At 49.8% G+C, this 23,800-nt stretch overlaps 6 protein-coding genes across 9 annotated transcripts; 3 read left to right on the top strand and 3 right to left on the bottom strand.

Moving 5' to 3' along the window:
* The first annotated feature begins 123 nt into the window (after window positions 1-123).
* Window positions 124-718, top strand: LOC121598388 (DNA-directed RNA polymerases I, II, and III subunit RPABC5). The gene is made up of 2 exons (XM_041925125.1): window positions 124-400; window positions 476-718. The coding sequence occupies exons 1-2, from the start codon at window positions 306-308 to the stop codon at window positions 582-584; spliced, it is 204 nt and encodes a 67-aa protein (XP_041781059.1). The 5' UTR covers window positions 124-305; the 3' UTR covers window positions 585-718.
* On the bottom strand, window positions 634-12,388 carry LOC121598386. 3 transcript variants are annotated; one of them, XM_041925121.1, is made up of 4 exons: window positions 12,204-12,388; window positions 2,339-2,750; window positions 2,099-2,252; window positions 634-2,011 (listed from the first exon to the last, which is right to left on the bottom strand). In XM_041925121.1, exons 2-4 carry the CDS (start codon window positions 2,498-2,500, stop codon window positions 765-767), a joined length of 1,563 nt encoding a protein of 520 aa, XP_041781055.1. In that variant the 5' UTR covers window positions 2,501-2,750; window positions 12,204-12,388; the 3' UTR covers window positions 634-764. The 3 variants fall into 3 exon arrangements, with proteins under 3 accessions (XP_041781055.1, XP_041781056.1, XP_041781057.1); XM_041925122.1 differs by having other exon boundaries at window positions 12,228-12,388; XM_041925123.1 differs by lacking the exon at window positions 12,204-12,388 and adding an exon at window positions 4,947-5,091.
* LOC121598384 (zinc finger protein 227-like) lies at window positions 5,469-11,350 on the top strand. The gene is made up of 5 exons (XM_041925117.1): window positions 5,469-6,260; window positions 7,223-7,367; window positions 7,458-8,405; window positions 9,495-10,545; window positions 10,647-11,350. Exons 1-5 carry the CDS (start codon window positions 6,226-6,228, stop codon window positions 10,985-10,987), a joined length of 2,520 nt encoding a protein of 839 aa, XP_041781051.1. The 5' UTR covers window positions 5,469-6,225; the 3' UTR covers window positions 10,988-11,350.
* Window positions 12,389-12,401: 13 nt separating the features above from the next.
* LOC121598385 (zinc finger protein 57-like) lies at window positions 12,402-18,097 on the top strand. 2 transcript variants are annotated; one of them, XM_041925120.1, is made up of 4 exons: window positions 12,402-13,002; window positions 14,522-14,792; window positions 15,120-16,895; window positions 17,793-18,097. In XM_041925120.1, the coding sequence occupies exons 1-4, from the start codon at window positions 12,959-12,961 to the stop codon at window positions 17,823-17,825; spliced, it is 2,124 nt and encodes a 707-aa protein (XP_041781054.1). In that variant the 5' UTR covers window positions 12,402-12,958; the 3' UTR covers window positions 17,826-18,097. The 2 variants fall into 2 exon arrangements, with proteins under 2 accessions (XP_041781054.1, XP_041781053.1); XM_041925119.1 differs by lacking the exon at window positions 12,402-13,002 and adding an exon at window positions 13,009-13,574.
* Window positions 18,098-19,090: 993 nt separating this feature from the next.
* LOC121598387 (uncharacterized protein DDB_G0284459) lies at window positions 19,091-22,117 on the bottom strand. Its single transcript, XM_041925124.1, has 2 exons — window positions 20,568-22,117; window positions 19,091-20,502 (listed from the first exon to the last, which is right to left on the bottom strand). Exons 1-2 carry the CDS (start codon window positions 21,647-21,649, stop codon window positions 20,124-20,126), a joined length of 1,461 nt encoding a protein of 486 aa, XP_041781058.1. The 5' UTR covers window positions 21,650-22,117; the 3' UTR covers window positions 19,091-20,123.
* A 102-nt stretch (window positions 22,118-22,219) lies between these two features.
* On the bottom strand, window positions 22,220-23,699 carry LOC121599192 (probable cGMP 3',5'-cyclic phosphodiesterase subunit delta). The gene is made up of 3 exons (XM_041926807.1): window positions 23,544-23,699; window positions 23,281-23,467; window positions 22,220-23,144 (listed from the first exon to the last, which is right to left on the bottom strand). The coding sequence occupies exons 1-3, from the start codon at window positions 23,594-23,596 to the stop codon at window positions 22,929-22,931; spliced, it is 456 nt and encodes a 151-aa protein (XP_041782741.1). The 5' UTR covers window positions 23,597-23,699; the 3' UTR covers window positions 22,220-22,928.
* Between the last annotated feature and the right edge of the window lie 101 nt (window positions 23,700-23,800).

The following is a 23,800-nucleotide window of genomic DNA, read 5'->3' as shown; positions in this document are numbered from 1 at the left end:
CTAAAATAACGTTTTTTAGTCTACCCGTCATTTTAGATCGAATTTTTGATTGGGCGCGTCATTCCGAAAAAGCGCTCAATCTGGCAACACTGCCACTGTCTACCGTCGCCGTTGCCAAAAAGTGAGCTGTCAAAAGCGGCAGTCACTTCGATTTGTTTACCTCCTCACCAGCGTGTTCCGCACGCTTCCTTTTGATGAGCAAAGAAGCGCGGTTTTACGCATTGTAAAAAGAGTGCAAAACGTGTGAAAATTAGATTTCTTTGCTTTCCTTCTCCAGTACACGTCCAAGCACCAAATCCCGCACAATGATTATCCCGGTACGGTGCTTCACCTGTGGCAAGGTTATTGGCAACAAGTGGGAAGCATACCTTGGATTGCTACAGGCCGAATATACCGAAGGGTAAGCAACCGATCGGTCGCACTCCTAAAGGACTTCTTTCGAAGTAGAAACTTTATAAAATCCCTTTCCCCGCAGTGATGCCCTCGATGCGCTCGGCCTGAAACGGTATTGCTGTCGACGGATGCTGCTCGGTCACGTCGATCTGATCGAAAAACTGCTCAACTACGCACCACTCGAGAAGTAGAGAGAGAGAGGGAGAGCGTGCGAACGAGCGATTAATGAATCCAGCATAATTTTAAGACACCGTTTTATTACTTTTGTTCATACCAAAAGTGCAAAAATACAACATAACCTGGTTTAAGAATATTAAAAAATATACACTTTCCACGCGTCCCTGGTTTTTTGTTCGAGAAAATGACACTTTTCAATCTTCGCGGGATGTAATTCGTCGTCGCTTACTGCTGGGACCGCTTGCACGCCCCGCAAAAGAGATAGCCAGCTCATCCTCCTCTGACGAGGACAGGCAGATGGAGGTTTGCGCCTGGTCGCCGCTTTTCTCCCGCTCCGGTTTGGCGGCTTCCAACGATCCGTTGCTCAGCTTGCGGTTCCGGCTGTCACGTCGCTTCGGCGCACTCTTCAGGCTGGGCGTATGGGAGCGCCGGTCGGACGAGGAGGGGGTGCGTGCTTTTTTACCACTTTTGTCGCGCTTCGTCTTCTTCGACCCGGTACCATTCACCACCGAGGGGCCGTTAACGGTGGGCGAGCCCTTTGGTGGCGTTTCCGTGCCGTTGGTCGACCCGCTCGCACCGTCCCCGGCGGGCTGGAGGAGGACGGCGGTGCCAGCATCCTCGTACTTCGTGCAATACCTATCGTTGCCCAGGATGTGCGGCATCAGGTAGGAGTATTTCTTTAAAAAGGTGCAATTATGCTCCGCACTCGAGACGGTCTTGCAGTAGCGACAGGTGGGCACGCAGTCCGCCCGCTGCTGGTGGTGTTCGAGCGAGTCTTTGGATTTGAACGTTTTGTTGCAGGTGCGGCACATGTACACCAGCGGGGCCGGCTCGTCCCGGTCGATGGTCGCCTTGACTGGCCAGAGCGCCTCGAGATAGTGGGGCACCTTCAGGCAGTCCACCAGCACGGGAATGAGCTGCTGTATGCGCATTCGCTGCACTTCCGCAGCAGTGCCGACTTCATCCGTTGGCTCGCTTGCTGCTGCTAGCGCACTTTCTACTGCTGGTGCCACGGTTGTTGCTGGTGCTGAGCCGCTCTCTGCCCTCGATACACTCCCTACCGTTGGCACACTATCCTCAGTGGCCAATTGAGCTTCCATGGTCGCCTGGTTTTCAGCTGCATTCATCAGATCTGCCATTACTTCACTTTGTACGGTCACAACCGATCCTTCCCTCGATTCATCGTCGATAACAATAGTGGCCGATTCCTTTTCCACGGCCGGTTCGGCATTCGGTTCGTCGTTCGAGCCACCACCACCACTGGTGGTTGGTTCACCGGCCAGTGCGGAGGTTGGTTCCGGCGCACTGGACTTTGCCGGTGACGGCTGGCTAACAACGTCGGTCTGGGTGCCCCTCTCCTGCACCGCCGTGCCGTTGATGCATGGTGGCGCACTTTCAGCGAGTTCGTCGATGCTCGCAATGCGCGCCTCCCCGGCGATAGCTATCCCGGCGCCAGGTATCGAAAACGAAAAGGAAGCGAGTTATTCTAGCTGCCCGACAACACCATACGGGCGTACCAATTCCTTACCGCGGAATGCGTTGATCTGGGCGAGCAGCACCGACTGATTTAGCCGGAAGTTTTTCCTCAGCGACAGACAGCGTATCCGAAGTTTGTAGTGGTGTACGAGCTGTACGTAGCAAGGCACGCAGATCATCGTTGGACCCTCATCGGTTTGCAGTACCTGCGAAATGGTCATCACGATCGTCATCATTCCACAATGCAGCACAGAATGCGAACGGGTACAGGCTGCTGCTGTCATCTACTTACCTCCACCCGGTACACATCGAGCAGTAGGCGGTTGATGTCCTGATTTTCCAGCAAATCGATGCCGGCCGTCTGTGCTATTTCGATCTGCTTCAGGCACAGCCGACATCGCGTATCCCGGCCAGCATCGTTCCGCGGTGCCGTCTCCGACGCTTCCGTGGACATGGTGAGTGTGTTTGTTTTGTCGGGGTCGCTTTTTCTTTTTTCGAAAACTAAGCCAAACGCACTCGCCACATGCAGGGTGCAAAAAACATGGTCCGTTTTTTTTTTGCTGCTGCCTGCGTTTCTTGGGAACGCTCAAATTTGCCCGGCAGATCGCTTTCAAAACAGCAACGCACTGGTAAAGCTTCGGAGCAATTTTGACAGCTGCAGCGGTTGGCAGTGGTGCTAAATCTGACAGACGGGAAGATGGATACTGCACAGTAGATCGTAAGAAGGACATAGGTGTGATTATTATTTGCACGAAAATTAGGTTTCGCCAAATACGTGTCCGAGAGTCCAGATCTCTCTCTCTCTCTCTCTCTCTCTCTCTCTCTCTCTCTCTCTCTCTCTCTCTCTCTCTCTCTCTCTCTCTCTCTCTCTCTCTCTCTCCACTTCTCTTTCATTAACTCTCTTTATAACTCAATCCATCGGTTTCATTTAATCTATCCATCCTTCTCACTCTTGTGAGATCTTTTTCTGATCGTGCTGGCTTCGTCATCGCTGTACCATTTATATTCTCATTTTTATCACGTTTTTCGTTCTTGTCAACTGTTCTTACTTAGGGTGGTGGCAACGCTTCAATTGGACGAAATTTAAATGAGATTTGACATTTGACAATTCAAGTCCCATCTTAAAATTGGACAGGCCGTCCGATAAAATCGCATCAGATGAGCGTTGTCACCAAAGTGGATGGAAAGGAGGTGTCGTCATTCCGAACTTTTGGCTATCAAGGCTTTAGAAAAAAGCACAAAACCAGGATCGACCGCAGTTGTCAAATGCGACGAGTGTTGCTGGTACAGTAGAACGTCGATTATCCGGGGACGGATTAACCGGCGGGCGGCATAACCGTGCGCATGAATTTGACAGTTGGTCTATCTTGGCGAACATTTCCTGAGATGATTGGGTTAGCAAAAACATTTGCTGTGCAGCTTCCTACTGTCTAGTGATATTTTTTAACTTTATTTTTGATAAAAGACAATTGTTAAATCTATTTTTATTCATTCATAAAATATTCTGCTACTGATTAATCGATTGGTTTAAGGGGAATTATTACTAAAACCAGTGAATTTTATAATTTTTAAATGAATTTGACATTTCTAGGACAATTATCCGTGGAAATCGATTAACCGGCATCTGCCCGGTCCCGAGATGCCCGGATAATCGACGTTCTACTGTATATGGGTTTGATAAATGAATTGTTTTCGTTTGATACAAATTTGTCTGGCATTAAAAATTTGTATTTTGCATCCACACTTCACAAATCGGCATTTGTCACGTTATCTAAAACGGCTACTGCGTGTAAACAAATATCGACGGTTGCTATCAAACTGAGTTCCAAAATGGCAACCTGCCAGATACTAAGAAGACACCTCCTCTATATTCCACCTTGGTTGCCACCACCCTTAATTGTTCTCTCATTTAGAGTTTTTAATGAATAAATATGTATGAATAAATGAAAGTAATATTATAATAAAATAGTTTAAAAAAACTGCAATAAAAACTTTGCGTGCACATGCACTGCCGTGTAGACACAACTGTAGCACCTCATCTATACAGGGTTTTCCTATAGAACTCAAGACTTGACACTTTGATGAATCTGCGGAAGTCAATCGCAAGACTGCAGAACGATACTTGAAAATGTTGACGATACCGGGATCTGCAGATTTGTATCGCTAGACACATTTTCGGCCACAGTGCGGCACACATTTTCGGCCACACTATCGCACCCCAGGGACATATAACTGGGATGATGAGGGATATCGATAATCCCTTTTGCCGCGTTATCACACATTCCTACAAATTTCGTATGTACATGCACAAAGACACACGAGTAATGTTAGTATATAAGATCACACCAATAAGACCGGTGTGGGTTTATAACAGGTTCCAGTGCCAGTATGGATTCACAATTAGTTCCAGCACCGGTATAGGTTCATGATCAGTATGGATTTATGATAAGTTCCAGGACCAGTATGGGTTCACGATAGGTTCCAGGGCATGTATGAGTTCATGATAGGTTCTAGGACGGGTATAGGTTTATGATCAGTTTCAGGACCAGCATGGGTTCATAATAGATTCTAAGACCATATGGATTCATGATCGGTTCCAGCACCGGTATGGGCTCATTTTCAGTTACAGGAATGGTACTTGTTTATGATAGATTTCAGGGTCGGTTGGGGTTCATGACAGGCTCCAGGGCAGGTCCACGATGAGATCCAGCACCGGTATGTGTTTATGATGCGTTCCACGGCAGGTACGGGTTCATGATAGGTTTCAGGACTGGTATGAGTTCATGATTGGTTCTAGAACCGGTATGGATTCTTGATAAGTGCCATTAAGTGAAATAAAGTTTCAACTTATCATATTAAGCATGCCATTTCATTCTATCAATTTATTATTAAATACTTACAGCAGTATTAAATTAAATACGGCAGCAGTAATGTTTTATTTGTGTTGTGCACATGAAACGAGCGATACTTGCAGGTAATAACCGAATAAAATTTTACAATAGAGCATTAATCTTTCGTTTGCATACTGCACGTTTAAAACACTTGAGAAGCATTTAGTTAAATTAACCTCTTGTGATACTAAGTGCGACGAAAATGTTGTGAGATAGAGAAAAAAAACATCAAATTGAATACCTTTTTTAATGTTTCTCTCTCGTGCTCATCAAACTAAACGATTGTAAACAAAACATTAAAATAATGAAAATTGAGCAAGAGCGGATACATACTCCTACAAAGAGCCGTCGCGCACAACTACAATGTGTGCGTATTTTTTTCCATAAAGTTTCCGGAGAGCAATCGCCTTATTTTTCTCCCGCCCGCCGGGAAAACCGGAGAAAGTTTTGCAACACCACAGAGGGCCCGCCAGCGAAAGAGAGCGAGAGCGAGACGCACGAGCGTCAACAAGCGTGTGCGTGTAAAAGTTTGCCTCCCCAACACGTGCTTCGGGTTGCGCCGTGTTGTAGTAGACGGAGGGCGCCTCCATCGCGGAAAAAAGTTGGAACCGGGATAAGGACGGCATTAGAGTCGGCGAGAGCGAGAGAGCGCTACGCAACGCAGCCAAGAAGCAAACACGACTCCCGTCGAAAGCTTCGGCTTTCACCTTCTTCGCGGGCGAAAGGAAAATTCGTGCAGAATTATTCCATGCGAAAACGTTGCGCTGCTGCTGTGTGCGTGCGCCTCCGTACGTGTGGTGTGGTCCAGGGTACGGTGGTGTCAATCAGTGAACACTTGACGGGCTTGTCCGTTGCAGCTTTCGTTTCGTTTGTTAGTTTGTTTATAAATAGAGTGCGTTTGAAGGGTGCGTTTGTCCGAGTTTCGCTTCCTGGTTAAAGGGGTTTCCCATGGTTGCTTCGATGTGGAAGTGAAAAAGCAGCAGAGTACACAATGCAAACGATACACAGTGACGCGTGAGACACGGTGATGGTGATGGTCGCTGGAAAAGCGTCAGTATCCGAACCATCCGAATGTGACAAACGCTTTGGCCCGAGCTCTAAGCAGAAAGTTTCGTGTGAAATGGATTAATTGAAGCCGCGTTGGTTGCCCTTCGTTGGGTAAAAAGGCAAATTTTGGATGTAAAAAATTGCAATCCGCTAGCAGCAGCCCTAGCCACCAGGAAGGAAAACTCACCTCCCCCCCTCCGCTCCCTCGCAACAATCGCTCGAAGGAAGGAAAAAAAAGAACATGGCAGAAGATTTATCGATCAATAAAAATAAGATGTAAGTGTGTAGCGCGGACACACCATACACATAAATAAGTGCTCGTTTTCCAGAGATAATTGCCCATCGCTGCATTCACTCTCGCGCTCGCTCTCGCTCTGGCGCTCGCTCGCGCGGCGCACAAAGTCATCGTCGCCGGGAAAAAGTTCACGATGCACGCTGTGCCTTCCACATCCTTAGTTCCACATTCCAATCTCCCCATTGCCACCACCACCACCACCACCACCGTTAGGAGGGGTGACTTTTTTCTCCGGCGCGAGACTTTTCCGAGCCGTCGTGGAAGTGAGAAAAAACGTGGAAAAGGAAAAACAACCCATTTAGCGGGAAGGATGAGGAACTGCTGCTCGGACGGCCCGTGGGCTTGAAGGAGATGTTGGGCAGAAATCAAAGATGGTTGCCATTGTTCTGGACGATTTTTTTTTTCGCTTTCTTTCGTTTGCCCCTTGTTCGTATCCTTCTGGGACATTAAATGCAATTTAATGACTTTTATTTTATTTCTTTGTAGAACGGGGACGAAAAGGACATTTTGAAGCAAATTGCGAACAAAATGGATGTTCTCTAGTACCTTTCAATTATTTAATTTGTTTTATGTTTTTGAATAGTTTTGCCTCAATTTTGGAACATTATTCATGCTTCTACAGATTCTAAAATTTTGTTGGATTAAAACAATTAATTATATTTGAATCACTTAAGAGCTTTAATTAAAAACACGTCTATGCATTATTTTAAATTAATTATTTAAATGAAGAAGCAAATGAGGCCAAAAGCCTCTAAGTGTCAATTATATTTTTTAAAGTAGGTAGAAATTCTGAAAAAAAAAATCTTAAAACTTAGAGCCAATTTTGATACAGAATGCAGAACTACAGGACAAATTAAGCCAACCCAAATAATTTCAAATATTTTTTGGAAATTCCTAGATTTTTCAAGCTAATTTAAAATTTAATTTTCAATTGTTGTTTCAGTTTTACCCAACGGTACGGCAACAGTAATAACGACATCTGTCGGCTCTGTTTAAAAAATGAAGCACACATGGAGCCACTGTTTTACGCGAACCTGTTCCCAAACATTTTACTCACGAAAAAGATATACGATTGCACCTCGATACAGGTAAAATAGATCGAGCTGATTCCGTTTCAATCAAAAATTAAAAAAAAAACACACACACATTCTAACTTCTTTCCCCCACCTCCCCTCAAGATTATCTACGAGCGCAACCTGCCAATGTTTGTGTGCAAACTGTGCGCCAACAAGCTGGACGAGTACGTGCGATTTCGGGACCGGTGCATCGCAAACGACGAGTTCCTGCGCAATGCGCTGGCCGCCTTCGATGCGAACGGTGGGGGCAGCTGTCCCGGTGCGATAAAAATGGAACCGGACGACACTGCCCACCCCGCCGTACCACCTCAACCACCGGCCAGCGCCAAGTTTGCCCAATGCCTTGCGGTAACACCGCTCGAGCTTAACTGTGCCCTGGTGGCGGCTGCTGCAGCCGCCGCCGGCAAGCGGGAACCGCCCGACATCGAGGAGGAAGACGAGGAGCGGGGCTATGGGCACGGATCTGGAGCACCGTCTCCCGATCGGTCCGCCTGTGGCCGGGTGGACGAGCTTACAGTCAAACGGCCGCACAGCGACGAACCCCACTATCGCAGTGGCGACGAAGACGACGAACTGCTAGCGGACGATGGGTACGACGGTGAACCCAACCAAACTCCGGGGGACCACGCCGACCAGCAGCAGTACGTGTGTGAGGTGTGCTCGAAATCGTTCAAAATCCGGCACCATCTGCTGGTGCACCGGCACACGCACGTGGACAGCCACGCGCCAACGGCGGACGTGCTGCACGAGCGGGCCGACTTTAACGGCACTACGCCCGGTGCCGGTGGGATCGGCGGCAAACCGTCGTACAGCTGCCCCAAGTGCCCGAAAGCGTTCGTCAACAAGGGCAACCTGCTGAACCATCTCGAGACGCACACGCACGAGAAGAGCTACGCGTGCGACATCTGCACGAAAACGTTCAAGTACAACGTGCAGCTGCGGCTGCATATGCGCATCCATACCGGCGAGCGGCCGCACAAGTGCGAGATCTGCAATCGCGGCTTTTCCCAGCTGTCGAACCTGCGATCGCACCGGAAAACGCACTCCAAAGTAAGGGAACTTCACCATAGTAGTGGTGGGAGCTCGGAATCGAAACTTCCCGGTTCTGGTTCCATGTTCGGAATCAATTCTGGATCCGATTCCGATTCTGCATTGGATTCCAATTGCGGTTCTGGAATCTATTTCGATTCCGGAGCCGTTTCCGATTCCGGAGTCAATTCCGAATCCAATTCTGAAGCCAGCTCCAGAGTCATCTCCGATTTCGGAGTAGATTCCCGAGCCGTCTCCAATTTCGGAATCAACTGCGGAGTCAGAATCGGCTCCGAAATCGGAATTGACCCGGAAATCCCAATCAGCGCCGGAATCGGTATCAGAGTTGGGTCCGGAATCGCAGTCAGCTCTCCAATTGAAATCTGTCGTTTAGAAGTAGAGAGAGAAATTAGAGTCTTGGCGGCTATCGATACAATTGTAGCTGCATAGGACCCAAACGCCTGGAGATACCGAAACAGTTTCGGTTCATTTGATTCCAGAGCCGATTCTGATTGCGGAGTCGATTCTGGCACCAGTTTCTAAGCCGATTCCGATTTCCGTGCTGATTTTGATTGCGGAGCGGACTCTGTTTCTGGAGTCAATTCCGGAACCGATTCCGTGTTCAAAATAAATTCAGGATCCGATTCCCGAGTAGATTTCGGACACGTTTCCGATTTCGGAGTAGATTCCGGAGCCGTCTCCGATTTCGAAATCGGCTCCAGAAACGGATTTGACCCGGAAATCCCAATCACCACCGGAAGTGGAATCAGAATTGGCTCTGAAATCAGAGTAAATAGGAAGTATTAGAAACAAAATCGGTCCCGGAATATCAAAGAGAATGGATCGTTTACAAGTAAATTTAGGTTCTTGGCGGCTATCGATACAATCATAGCTGCATAGGACCCAAACGCCTATTCTCATGGAGATACCGAAATCGAATCTGATCTGAAATCGGATCTACTATCCGGAATCGATGCTACAAAAAAAATGGAGCTAGTCCGAATCGATTCAGACCAAAACTGCATTGTTGCCATCAATACACCATACCTTGCTTCTCCTCGAAAAGGACTCCTCGCCTAACGCTTTTCCTCCAATCTTTTCCATGCCCAGGTCAAACCGTACAAATGCCACCTTTGCCTCAAAAGCTTCACCATGCTGGACAACCTGACCGCGCACAGCGCCAAGTGTCTGAAGGACAAGTTCCGCTGCACGCTCTGCTCGAAATCGTTCGCGAAGGAGGGCAACCTGCTGTCCCATCTGCAGTCGCACAGCGACGGCATCGTGGAGAAGATGTTCAAGTGCGAGATGTGCCCGAAAAGCTTCAAGAACAAGGAGGACTGGAAGCGGCACGTTCGCGTGCACACGGGCGAAAAGCCGTACACGTGCGACATCTGCTCGAAGGGGTTCGCGCAGAAGGCGAACCTGCTGTCCCACCGGAAGACACACCTCAAGCCAAACGTTACGTATAGCTGCGACCGCTGCGCCCGGACGTTCCGCTCGCAGAAGGTGCTGCAAATGCACGTGCCAAAGTGTACCGGTGGGGCGGGACCGATCGAGGGTGTGAGTGTGCCGCCCTCGGCACCGGTAACCCCCGTGTCCGAATCAATCCCGGACTCGCCCAGCCCCGGTGCGGGCGTGTCGCTGACGACGACATCTCCTTCGGCGGTGGAGGCGGCCGCCAACAGTACACCGCCAACCCTGTCTGAAGCGCTGTCCGATCTGTTGCGGTACGAGATTGCACTGCGGGCACCGCTCGAGCTGCAGCAGATGCTGCTGGGGCACATCGACCGGAAGGGCAAACCGGCGCAGGCCGGTCCGGGTGGTAAGGCGGCCGGGCGGCGGTACCGGTGTGACGTCTGCTTCAAGGGCTACTCGCAGTACCCGTCGCTGATCAAGCACCGCAAGCTACACTTCAAGGTACCTCCGCTGGTTAAGGTCCTGGCAGGGAAGGCGGGCCACCATCACCAGCAGGACTACGAGGACGGGGAGATGGAAGAGCCGAGCGACGGTCTCGTGCAGCCACCGGGGGAGTTGCTCCACTGTCGGGGAGTTGGAGGGATCGGAGATGCACCACCACAACCGCCACCACTACCACTACCACCACCACACCACCAACCGACTGGCGAACCGATCGAGCGGCCGTACAGCTGTGATATATGCGGTAAGACCTTTAAATACAATCGTAACCTGAAGGTGCACGCCAAGCTGCACGTCAGAGCGAACCGTTTTAAGTGTGACAAGTGTACCACCACCTTTGCGCAGGCGGAAGATTTGCGGCGGCATCTGCCCACTCACCCGACCGCTGCCGGCAGGAGCTTCAGCTGCGACTACTGTGCGAACCGGTTCCGGTCGAGCGAGGACCTGAAGCGGCACCGCCGGTCGCACACCGGCGAGCGGCCGTACCGGTGCACCCGCTGTCCGAAGGCGTTTACGCAGCAGTCGAACCTGCGGGCCCACGCGAGGATCCACGACCGATAGGGGGCGCCGGTGTGCAACAGGTTGGATCAGCCAGTGGACGAACGTTGCCAATGGGGCCCGCCGTTGGAAGCGTGCCGTTACAGCAGCCAACGGTAGCGTCGGTCGAACCGGCGTGCGTTACATAGTGCCAGCTGTCTGTTTACGCATGGGATGGAGAGAGAGCAGGAGAGAGCTGGGAGAGTATTTTGTAGACAGCGCCGGATAGGGTTTTGCACGGCCCAGCGACGACAGCCCTTAAGGTGCATTAGGTTAATGGGTAGCGCCCCCGTTTCGTTCTCGTTTTCTATTTACCGTAACCGTTAGGCCACTGTTTTTCTATTTCCCTATTGGATATGGTGTGTTTGTGTTGAGTCGATGTGTTTTTTGCCCGAACGATGTGCAATTGTGATTATATTATTATTATTATAGTCAGTAGCAGAAATAAATGTTGTTTCGTGTAAGTTTTATTGTGACGAGTGTTATTTTTGTTTTAGGAACCACGCAGGGACGACTCGCGGGATAAGTCTTATGCTGGAACTGACAATTCTAACGAAACTACATGCTGAAGCTTCCTCTTCTCACTCTAAAAGTATGTTGTTACAATTTCGGCGCGGCAATGTCGTATGAGCGGGATAGGACCAACTGTGACATAACCCTTCAGCAGATGACAGCGATCTAATGAGTTGATAGAAAATCGGCCACTAACTAGATCCTTGCCAATTGGCAAATCGTACAGGAATTGCATCTCTACATATATTTATTTTCTAAAACCATTTTTACCACGATTAGTTACATTGACAAAACTTGTAACCGTGAAGGTGGCTTAGAGTGGCTTAGATTATTACAGAAAGAAGATTAATAAGGCAAGACCAGATAAAACTACCAATTCCGATCAACAATCATGTATGTAGAACCGAGTACCCTTCCAATGCAAAATAATGGAAGATGAGTTGTGCACAGAGATCCTGTTTGCGAGCTGGACATTCTAAATATAGACTTATACAGAGGATTCATTAACTTTAACGATGTTTCGTCGTGATGATTAAATCTGGGACTGGTGCCTACTGACATATAGGCTCGATCCAAATCTGATGAAACTCTCTTAGCCGCGTTCGAGGATCATTTTCAGAAGATTTATTGGCCTCACAGACATGTAGGATGCGGGGCGGTTCCGTGGTACAGTCGTAAACTCGAATGGACCGGACCGTGCCCCCGTAGCAAGGATTGACTATCCGGCTGCGTGGTAATGAATTAAGTCTCGAAAGCTAGTTTCTATGTGACGTAGTACAAAATATTGAAAATGCCTAAGATTTTCATATAATCTAGGAACGAAATTAAACGCGGATGTGACCTTTTACTTACCCAAATCTAAATTGATTCTCCTACCTTCACTTTGCGGGTGACTTCCACAATGTTCGACTTTGTTTACAAAACTCAAGACACAGCTCGGACAGCCGTTACCAGCGTTTCGTAACCAATCAGCACTCAACGCGGCGTTGTAAACGGAGTTCGCTGGGACATCGCAATCCGCTGTCAAACATGACAGTACACACACACGCACACATACACAAAGAGCGCACGAAATACGCACACGGAGAATTTACGGGCTTAGCTGTGAAACTGTGCAAAAGTTGCAAAACACTGTGTAGCAGTTGCAAAAACAAAACAAACGGAACCAACCAACCAACTGCATCACGATCAATGGCCACTGCAAGCCAGCCAGCCCCGAGACGGATGGTCCCAGCACAGGCACGAACGGCAGCAGTAGCAGCAATCCCCCCGATGTTGTAGAAGAAATCGTTAGCAGCAGCAGCAGCAGGGAATAAGAAACACACATACACACGCGGAGAAAACGGGCAGGCGAAGAAGCAAACAAGAAGCAGTGCACAAAAATAATGATTGCCGAAGGAACGGCGAGCGCAACAGGGCCCCCGACGAAACCGTGGTAAACAAGAGGGCGACCGACCGAATTACAAGTGAAAAGAGGGGGAGGGTTGCCGCGTGTGCGTGTGTGTGTGTGTCTCTCTCTCTCTCTGTGCGAGTTCGAAGGGAGGTGCTGCAGCAGCCGCCCGTGCAGTCGGCGCAGCGTCTTTCGCGGGTACGGATTTTATCCGACGATGAATGCAGCAGCAAAACGCCACATAAAGGAGGAAACCAGCAAGTGAGTATTGAATGTGTGCCTGTGCTGTGAAGTGAAAGGAAGAAAAGGGAGAAGAGTGTGGCTGTGTTGCCACAGTGATCCAAATTATAGGTGAGAGCGACAGAAGAAGGTTCAAGGATTTTCAAGTGCCAGAAAATTAAAAAAATAATCTCTACGGAAAGTGTGTTATGCGTCGTCCTTGGGGACGGAACATTTCATGGGGAGAAAAGGAGCCCGTATGTTGAACGAAATGTTATGCCATTGGTCGTAACGGGTTGACGCAAGAGAAAGGACCGCTCGTCAAAGGCAAGAGACATGAAAACAGAAAAAGTTGGAGCTAATGCAACGAAACGGTTCGAAGCAAGGCAACACATCAATCCAATTGGAGTAACAAAACAAAAAAAGAAAAGAATACAAGAAACGAAACGAAACACACATCCTCCGACCGTGTCTGTGAGTGTGTAAAAGGCAACCAACGACCAAACGCGAAGGGAAAGCGGGGAGTGCATCCAAGAAGGCTGAATTAATGTGGCGCTGACGATGGCGACGACTGCGGACGAGCATACGCGTAAAAGAAAACATAACACGAAAAGGTTCGCCTCGTCTCCCTACATGCCTGTAGTGTCCCCCGCACACACACACACGCACGCACATCAACGAATGTTCGCGGTCTTTTTGCGCAGATTCCACCGCGCGCGCAAAGGAGAAGGAGAAGGAGCAACCAAACCCCGGCAACAACACGCGAAGGAGATACGCGGGAGTAGTGACGGCGGTGTGTGTCCTACAAAACAGCATACAACTACCCCCCTATGAACTCTGCCTATACACACGCAAAACTATTCACTACACCACACGCGATCGGCACCCCACCACAACCAGCCAGGCGCGCTCGTCCGCCGCCGCTGCATTTCGTCTCCTTGCGCATGCAATGCAAAAAGGGCAACATCGCATCGCGCGCGGACTTGTGTGCATCGTTGGTGTGTATGTGTGTGTGTGCTTAGTTTACATGTGTTTGTTGCTATGTCACTGCTCCGCTCCACACACTCGTCCGCGGAAAGGGCCAAACCGTTCCCTTCCACGCAGTCCCCCCCCCCCCCCTTAAGTAAGGGACGATTTGAGCGCACACCGCGGACTGAAAGAAAGCGAGAAGAAACTGGTTTTTGTTTCGCGCGCGCACCACCCCCTGCCGCTTGCCTTTCATTTATTATTGACCCGGCGGGGGTAACATGCGGGGTGGGGTATAGAATGTGTGTTCGCTTGCGGCGGGCTTTGGGCGCGCGCGCGTGTGTTTGCGCGGCGTTCAATCTCAGCAGAACTGCGCAAACCGGATCGGCATGCAAGCTTAACCAAACACGCAAAACCTGTGCCTGCCTCTGTGTGCATAGCTTTTTTTGTGAGGAAAATTTTGATGGTATTTGTAAATCGTTCCCTTTTCTTCGTACAATTAAGGATTCGCGTTTTTACGAGCGGAGCGAAATTGCTTTTCTCGCTGTATCTCTTTTTTGACCCTTCACTATACTCTTTCTCCTTCTCCGAACAGTGAACACCATGCTGGTGAAGGTTGCGACAGTGAGGACGGCGCAGGAAGGGACATTGGACAGGGGAATGATGGAGAAGCGGCCGAAGATGACAGAGAATGCCAGCAGCAGCAGCAGCAGCAGCGCAACACGCGAACGATCTACAGTCTCAATATGAACGTGTGCCGGTTGTGTCTGTCGGAAGGGCACGGGCACCTGCAGCCCGTTTACTACGCGCAGGACTCGCCGGACGAGATACTGCTGCAAAAGATACTGGAGCTGACCACGGTGGAGGTGTGTTGGTGGCGTTACGTGTGTGGCGTGTTACAGGGTTTTCCAGGGGCTCTCATACTTGACAGACACTTCATAGGGCTTTTCTTATGAGAAGTGAACTTCAAATGATAGAAATTGAACTCTATGGCACCCTTTTTGGACAGGCTCCTTGGAAATTCCTATTGGATTTGACCAACAAGGGTGCAAGAGTCCAATTCACATTACATTAGGTTCATTTCGCGTAAGAAAGACCCAATAAAGTGTCCCACAGCTATGATAACTCCTGGAAAACTCTGTATATTACCACAAAATAAAAATCTAACAAACTCTTCCCTTTTGCACTTTCAGATCACCTACGCGATCGATTTTCCCACCAGCGTGTGCTTGGAGTGTCTGGCCAAGCTGGACGAGTTTACCCACTTCCGGCGGCAGTGCATCGAGAACAATGAAATGCTGAAGCTGAAATACTACGAGCTGAAGGCGGAAGCGGAAGCGGAGGACGCACAGTACTGCTCGAAGCAGGAGCTGAAGGACGAGGAGGCGCTGCAGCTGGCGGACGTGAAGCAGGAGGAAGAGTTCATCCAGCTCGAACGATCGGCCGTCATTGCGGAGGACGAGCAGAACGGTGCCCTGGCCGACGAGCAGGTGACGTACGTGGAGGAGGAGGAGCCGGCCGGCAATGAGATTATCATCGGCGATGGGGGGCAGGACGAGTACGGCGCGGAAGAGCAGCCAGTGGCCGGCACGAAAATACAGTACGTCTCGGAGGACGGCACCATGACGGAGTACATCACGGCCGGTGCGATCGTGCGCCGGGAAGCTGGCAGTCCCGAGCTGGAGGAACCGGCCGGCGGTGTTGGTGAAGCGCCGCAGGAGATTTACTACACCGTTGGCACGGACACGTACGCCATTCCGGCGGTGGGCGGTACGGAAGCGACCGGCGGTGGTGGCTACGTGCCACAGGTGTACGCCGACCAAACCGAGATCGAGTGTACCACGATCGAGGACCATCTGCCGGAGGAGTACGTGGAGGAGGTGCCGGCCGTCACGATGACGGCCCCAAACATGGCCCCGAATAGTGGCACCCATCCGGTGCTGGCTGCGTCCCGCGGCCGGCACGATCGCCCCTTCGTGTGCAAACACTGCAAAACGAGCTTCAAGTATGAGCATAACTACGACCGGCACATGAAAAACCACGCCAAGGTGCTGTACCGCTGTGGTAAGTGTTCGAAAACGTTCGTGAAGCTGCGCAAGTGCCAGCAGCACTTCTTGAAGGCGCACTCCTCCCAGCGGTACGAGTGTGACATCTGCTACCGGACGTACAGCTTGCCGACGCGGCTGGAAAACCACGTGATCGAGATGCACTCGGTGAACGGTATGTATCGGTGCGACCGGTGCCAGGGCGAGCTGTTCACCACCTACCTGGACTTTAAGGCGCACCGGTTGCGCTACCACCCGCGCACCGAAGAGTCGTCCGCGGTGGGGACGGCCAGCGCCGACGCGACGCCCGCCATCATCAAGCAGACGTCGTTCTTCGATGCGGTGCACATGGAGCACGTGCTCACGTCGAACAATTCCTGCACATCGCCGGGCGGCGGCAGTCCCACGCCCAGCTCCGAGGAGGATCAGCAACAGCAGCAGCAGCAACCCGCGAAGGAACTGCCGCCCGCCCGGGGCAAGCGTCCATCCACGGGGAGTGGTCCCGCAACGCCCCGCACCCGAACGCGCACCAATGGCCATAACAATCGCGCAGCGAAGGCGCAAAAACCGCACGCGACCATTACGACGACTCCGCAGTCATCTGCACAGCACGAGGTCATCCTAATAGATGACGATGAACAGCAACATCAGCAGCAGCAACAGCACCAACTAGAAGATTCGCCACTCCCGAACGGCGGCGCCAGCACACCGACGGTGCACCGGGAGTTGCTGCAGCAGATCGAGGAGAGTGAGGCGAACTCGCTCGGTCCCAAAATGTACACCTGCGACAGCTGCCCGAAGCAGTTCGTCCATCTGAACAACCTGAAAGCGCACATCTACGCCGAGCACGACAATGACAAACCGTTCAAGTGCAAGGTCTGCCCGATTTCGTTCAAAACGAAGGAAATTCTCGTGATGCATATGGTAAGTCTTTTAGCTTTGGGTGGTTGGAACTAGTGATGGGCAGATTTGGCATAAAATCGGAGTCGATTCCGATCCGACTACGATCATTTCGGAACCGACTCCGGAAGGTAAGACCGCCCAACATTATCCGGAGTCGTTCGAAATCGAAGTCGACCGGAGCCGGCCGATTTTGGTCTGAGTTGTTCGGAGTCGTCTGGAGTTGTCCGGAATCGTCCGTAGTCACCCGGAGTCGACCAGAGTCGGAGTATTCCTAGATTGTCCGGAGCCAATCGAAGACGGTGGGAGTTGTTTGTACAACAGGAGCAATGTTTTTGTGATTAGACATTTCAATTCGTTGTTTCCTACAGGCCCATACAGGCCTTTGTTTCGAATGCCGACTTTGGTCGACTCCGGACGACTTCGACTCCAATCGATTCTGGACGAATCCCGATCCGATTCTGATCGACTTAGGAGGACTCCGACCTCGAAAGACAGTCGACACTCAATCGATTCCGGGCCATTTCAAACAACTCCGGGCGACTCCGAACGTATCCAAATGACTCCGAGTGACTCTATACGACTACGGACGAATCCGGATGACTCCGGCCGACTTCAAATCCGAAAGACTTGGGAAGATTCCGGACAATTTCGGGCGATTCCGGATAATTTCGGGCGATTCCGGACGATGAACGACGACCCCGGAAGACTCCAGGCGAAATCGGACGATTCCGAAGGACTCTGGGTGACTATGGAGGACTCCGATTGCAGGCGCAACTAGTGGTTCGGACATTGCCGGTTTCAGAATCGGAATAACAATAGCCGGCGTCAGATCGGAGTCGCTCCAAAGAGCACATCACTTGTTGTAACCATTGCCCTCTGTTAGAGCTGTTTACTAATTGCTTTTTTCTCCTCTTTTAGCTACTCCACACACAGAACAACGGTACAACTTAAAACGCTCCCCAAACCACGCCATTGTGACCTATTATTATGTGCCAAAATCCTTGTCCTCTCCCTGCTGGTGGTGGCATCTCGTGTGTGAACTAAATGTGATTCACCCGATTCATCCATATTGGAGTGAGGGAGCATGCAAAGGATACAAGATTTCAATTTCCGTTACATCCCTTTCGGAAATCCGTATTTGTGAGTTTGTGTGTATGTGTGTGTGTGACTGTGTGTGTGAGTGTATGTGTGTTTTTACGTAATATCCTACCATACCATTGTAATCGGTGGTGCTCTTCTGTTACGTTAAGATACGATACCGTGTTGTCTAGGTTTGCTCATTCAATGAGATATGGAGAAAAAGTGGAGGAGAAGTTGAGGGTGTACAGTGCTTCCTTTGTTCCGGAGTTCCATCTGGATCGAATTTTTCCGCGCCCCACTACCCCGCCACACATATCGGAACTGTTTGTGTTTTAGGGAAAGGACTTTACGCAACAATAGGCGTATATTACAGGGTTTTTCAGGAGGTCTCATGCGTGTGGGACGCTTTATTGACTCTTTCCTACGGGAAATGAACTTAATGTGATGCTAACTGGACTTTAAAGCACCCGTGTTGGACAAATCCAATAGGAAGTTGCATGGAGCCTGTCCATAGAATCCAATTTCCATCATATGGTGTTCACTTCCAATAGGAAAGAGTCAATGAAGTGTTCCGCAACTATGAGAACATTATTATTGTCACAGTGTGGCCTTCCAGAAGCAGAAGCGACCTTCTGTTTGAGTTCTGTCTTCTTTCTATTGTACTAATACCTTTCTTCCGTTACGGCCAACGGTCAGCTGTGTGTTCATTATTAACCACCCCCGTCCTCTTCGATCGGTGCTGATCAATGTTACGCGCAAACACACACAACAGAAAACAATGCAAACAAATCTCGCCTCTAGTTTGGTAAGTGGCCGTCTCCTCGCGTTTAGGACCTTTAGAATGGTTTAGCCGTGCTATAATGCGTGACGTGTTTCGGTTGGGGCTGTTGGGCCCATTCTAGGTAGGACAAATTAGGTAAAGTAAGTCGTACGCGCACATTACGCTAGTAAAAGAATGACACGTTTTCAAGGTTAGGGTACGTAGTTGTTAGATTTTATTCTTTTCGTTTTTTTACTGAACGTTTTTCTTTTAGAGGGGAATAGTAGCAATACAGGAGACAGCCAAGTGCAGGCTTGCAATAGGTCGAAGCGACTGTCGGAGAATGTCGGGGCAACTCTTTTAACCATTTTTTTTATCTTCTAAGAGTGCAATAACTTGTGCAACGAATCCCCATGCCCCATTTACTCCCACTATTACTACTACTACTACTACTACTACTACTAGAGCCTGTTGTAATGTACAATTGTTGAATTTATTTAATATTTTACACCCTCCTGTGTCGACGACTACGAGAATTGTATTGTTTTTTTAATTCGTTCATACTATTGGCCAATAAGGTTCTATAGGGTATTTCGTGTCATAGATAAAATACTGAGGGAAAATTGATTTAAAAAAAATTGACCAGTTCGGACACCCTGAGGGAGACGAACCCCAAACACTTGCGGGAGAGATTATATAATAAGAGAACAAATCGCCATAAACAAAAAAAAACATGTGCAAGCAGCGCTACCTGAAGACGCGCAAATGTAGCATTAAAAAAAAGAACGTAAAATACTTTCTATCCTTCAACACGAGTAAAAGGACAGGGCAAGCGTGCTAAACCAATAAGATTGGGAGAGAAAAAAAAGTTATAGAAATGGTTTCTGTGACAAATGTGAACGTTTTTTTTTTCTTTTTCTTTGTCGTGTTGTGTATTGATAAGACAGGATGTGCATGTTGCCGTTGTTTCCGTTTTCGCTCCGTTTCTATATATATTTGCTATTGTAAATGTTAATGCACGGTTAAAGATTTCACCTCTACACACACAAATGCGCAATATGCAGAGACAGCGGCAAGCTGGAAACACCGTGTACACTGCGCGGCGTAGGCTTATAATAGGATGTATGTATTATGAAAACGCAACGGAAACCAAGTGCAAACCGCGACGAGAGATACTACACACAGCCCAGCAACTGTCATCCTAAGGATCGGCAAACGGGCAAACTGTTCGGCAAATAGATAGATTTCAATCGTAAAACATAGAAAATAAAGAAATGATACATCTCAATTCGCCTCTAGCTGCATTTTGTACGCTTGCGCCAAAGACAGCGGCTTGTTTGCGCATCCAAAACGCAAGGGCTGACGCGCACATCGTCAATAGGTAGAAATAGGTAAAAATCTATTGGTATTCATTCCGCCTCGTCATCGTGGTCATTGTCTTCCTGGTGGAATTCTTTCACGGCCGAAATCTTCAGCACCTCGTGGGCACCTTCTCCGTCGTCCCCGTCGGCAGCCGCCCGTCCACCGTCGGTATCTTCATCGCCGGCTCGCGAGTGTTTGCTTTTGCCGGCGTCCTTTTCCTTCTTCGAGCCTCCCGACGTGGGTTGCTCTAGCCCGGCCGACCAGGTGCCGCGCGGTATGTCCGAATAGGCAGCCGGATCCATCGGATCGAGTGGGGCGGATTTGGGGGGTCCACGCGGTGGACGACGGTCACGGTGATGATGATCCCGGTCCCGGTCCCGATCCCGGTCACGATCACGGTTTCGATCGCGATTGCCGAAACGATTGCTGTAAATTCAAAAACAAGACATTAAAGCACATTGCAGCATTTGATTGTGCGCATTGTAACATACTCATCACCCCTCGGCGCTGGACTGCGATCGCGATCTCTTCGGTCGCGGTCCCGTCGATCCCGATTACGCTCCCGATATTCACGATCCCGATCCGTCTCGGACATGCCCGTATCATTCCCGGCATCATTACCGGACGAGAACGTGCGCGAACGCTTCTCTTCTTCCCGTCCACCACCCGATGGCTTTGGCGGTCGTTTCGGGGGGTTCACAACGGGTGGTTTAAGATTTTCCAGTCCCACCGGCGGTACCGGTGGCAGCTGGGCGCCAGTATTAGCCGGCCCGATCAACGGTTTGGCCGGTGGCACTGCCGCCGGTGGATAGCTTTCCACCACAACCGTTGGCGGGACGGCTTCGCTCGCCGCCTCCTTCTGCTTCTGCTCTTCCATCAGCTCGCGCCGCAGCACTTTAGCACTTTTCGACAGCTTCGCATCCGGATGGGTCGGCGGCAGCCAGGAGACAATGCGCGTGTCCTTGTTGTAGAAGTAGAACGCTTTGCAGCCGACGTCGTACTCCTTGCGCCAGTTCTTCGGCAGCGGGTAGCGCTCGAGCAGCCGCTTGACGCGCTTGTCGTACTCCTTCTCGATCTCGAAGTCCACCTCCCCGTACCGCTTGACGCAGTACATCGTGCAGAGATGGTAAACGTTGTACTTGTTCTGGCACGCCTCCACCGACTGGTAGCCGTACCGTTTGGTCATCTTTTGCTTCATCTTTTCCGTCCAGTCCTGCGCTGGGTTGCTTTTCTTTTTCGCCGCATACTCGAACGAGTCCGGATTCACCTGATCGTACTCGTCGTAGTCTTCCGCGATGATTTCCTCGTTCACCGCGTCCGCCTCACGGCGCTCCTCGTCCAGCTCATCGTCCTCCTCGTCGTCGTCATTTTCGCCGTGGTCGTCCGAGTCGCGGTCGGTAGTGGCGTCGGAATCACGCTCCCGGTGGTCCCGGTCCGAGTCACCTTCCGCCGTAGCCGGTGCTCCTTTTGATGGATGCGAATCGTTCGTTCCGGCTGTGTTTTGCTTACCGGCCCCGTCCGGTATGATGCCACGCTTGGCAAGACGCTTCAGAAGCGCCTCAGGTAGCGTCATGATGGCAAATTTTCGGTTTTTATCTGTAAAATACGGTCTCCTGGGAGCTTCTTGTACGGCACCCGAGTGCGAAACTTGTTTTGTTTACATCGGCAAGTGTTTGACAGTTTAGCTGTCAGGGTTGTAGTCAAGTAGAATGCTCCTTGAATCAAATTAACTGTGGTAAACAATAATTTTTCGTTCTGCATTTTGGTCCGCATTCGTGAACGACGCAATTTTGAAAAGGTTTTATCGGAAAGTCTTCGGATAACAAGGTACAATTACTTCTTCTCTCTTATAAAATTCTAGTAAAGGCTGCGTTACTTTCAACGTTATTATCAGCATTTCTTTCCAGCGGTTGTTTGGATGCTTTTTATTCAGTTTACATCCATACAATGGCAACCGCTACGCAAATTACAGTCAGAATTCAATAGATTAACGCTTTTCCGTGGATTTTCGAGATTTTTCCATATATGGGTCTATAAAAAATAGGAAAACCACTAGACTGGATTAGTGATATGCTCTCTCGAGCGCACCTACAACTCCGATCCGACTATCCCATAAATTCAATCTAAACAACACCCACCGATGATTGCTTTACGTACATTTGGTGACATGTATTTCAACGTTTTGTAAAATAAGGGACACAGCTTCCTTGAAGCTGAACTTAGGCAGATACACAGTTCAGCGCCTTTCACGTTCGTATAAAAAAGATTGACTTATACATTAAAAAATGGTGCTTAATTCTGTGATTACTTACATTATAACATTCATCATTACATGCTAGCATAGTCGGGCGCCCCTTGATGCGTGCACTTTTTAGTGTTTGATTAGAGTGTGAATCGAAAAAAAAAACCATTTTGCTAAGCCGCTCGCGTGAGGCAGATGTGATCGTCGAATGGTAGCTGTTGTACTGTCGCTTAAGTACAATGTGTCTGTGTGTCCTTTGCATCCTATTTTGCCGTTGCTAGTGCAGCAATGAGAGCATTGAGGTGTTTTTTTTTTGGTTTCAGATTCACCCCACCAGAAATGCCCAAGCGCTTCCCTGGCATGGCTGGTGTGTCCGTATCTAAACTACCTAATAATAATATGATGGTCCCATGAAACTGGGCAAGATAGTGGAAAAACAAATCGGCGTGTGTGCCTTTAGTGCCGTACCACGTCAGCAAGCGAATGGCTCAATGGCGAATTCGAAGGAGTTCGTTGAAAAATGATTTGAACTAGCAGTCCCGACCGTGTGCCCCCCGTTCGGTCGTTTGAACACGCGCGGGCATCATCCCACCCCGGCCCGCCCCTTGCCTTAGATGTAGTATAACCGCACCACCGACTTGCTGATGAGCGTGTCGCCGTCGTAAAAGCTCGTCTCGATGGTCACGTTGCCGTTCAGCACTTTGGCCGGCATCATCTGCGACTCGGGCGCGGCCTCGATGGTCGACTGCCAGGTGTTGGTCGTGTTCGGGCTGACCCATCCCATCTCGAAAAACCATTCCTCCATAATGCGCCCCTTGAAGAGGACCTTCAGCAGAAAAGAAACAGACACACGAACGATGCGCCGCGCGCACGAAAGGGCAATTAATTAATCGATAATTACACTTAAATGACTCCTGCAAACACGCACCGCAACCTCGTGCGGCCCACTCTTGCTTGCTTACCTTCTGATCGAGTCGAAAGTTTTCCATCGCCTCGACGGTGCTGAAGTTGATTTCCCGCGACACGGCACGCAAGCTGAGTATCTTGACCGGCACCTTCGCCTCGTGCTCGACGTCCGGGCAGGAGAAGTCCTTGTTCTCCTGCCAGATGATCTTACCCGTGTCCGCATCCCGCAGTATCATCCAGTTGCTGCAAACAAGGGTAAAGAAGATTCAAATCGTACAGGGAAAAACACCAATCACTCTGTAGTCGCTGCATCACTTACATTTGAAATCCGTTTAGAATTTTCTCCCCTTTACCGAGGTCGTCCGTACCCATTGCTCGCTTGCTGGTATGCCTGCTGGGGTGAAGAAAAAGCCAAATTTACTCTCCTTCCTTGCGATGTGCGATGCGGTAAACAAATAACTCGGCCGCAGCTCTGATGCTGATGACAGCCGAAGTTTGACGCATCGGTAGGGTTTGTTTTGCCGTGGGCAGGGGCCGGCAACACGACTGAATGGAACTTAAAACGAAAATTACCGT

Source organism: Anopheles merus, chromosome 3L, assembly GCF_017562075.2.
Source record: "Anopheles merus strain MAF chromosome 3L, AmerM5.1, whole genome shotgun sequence".
Taxonomy (NCBI): Eukaryota; Metazoa; Arthropoda; class Insecta; order Diptera; family Culicidae; genus Anopheles; species Anopheles merus.
This window is presented reverse-complemented; position numbering and strand designations above follow the sequence as displayed.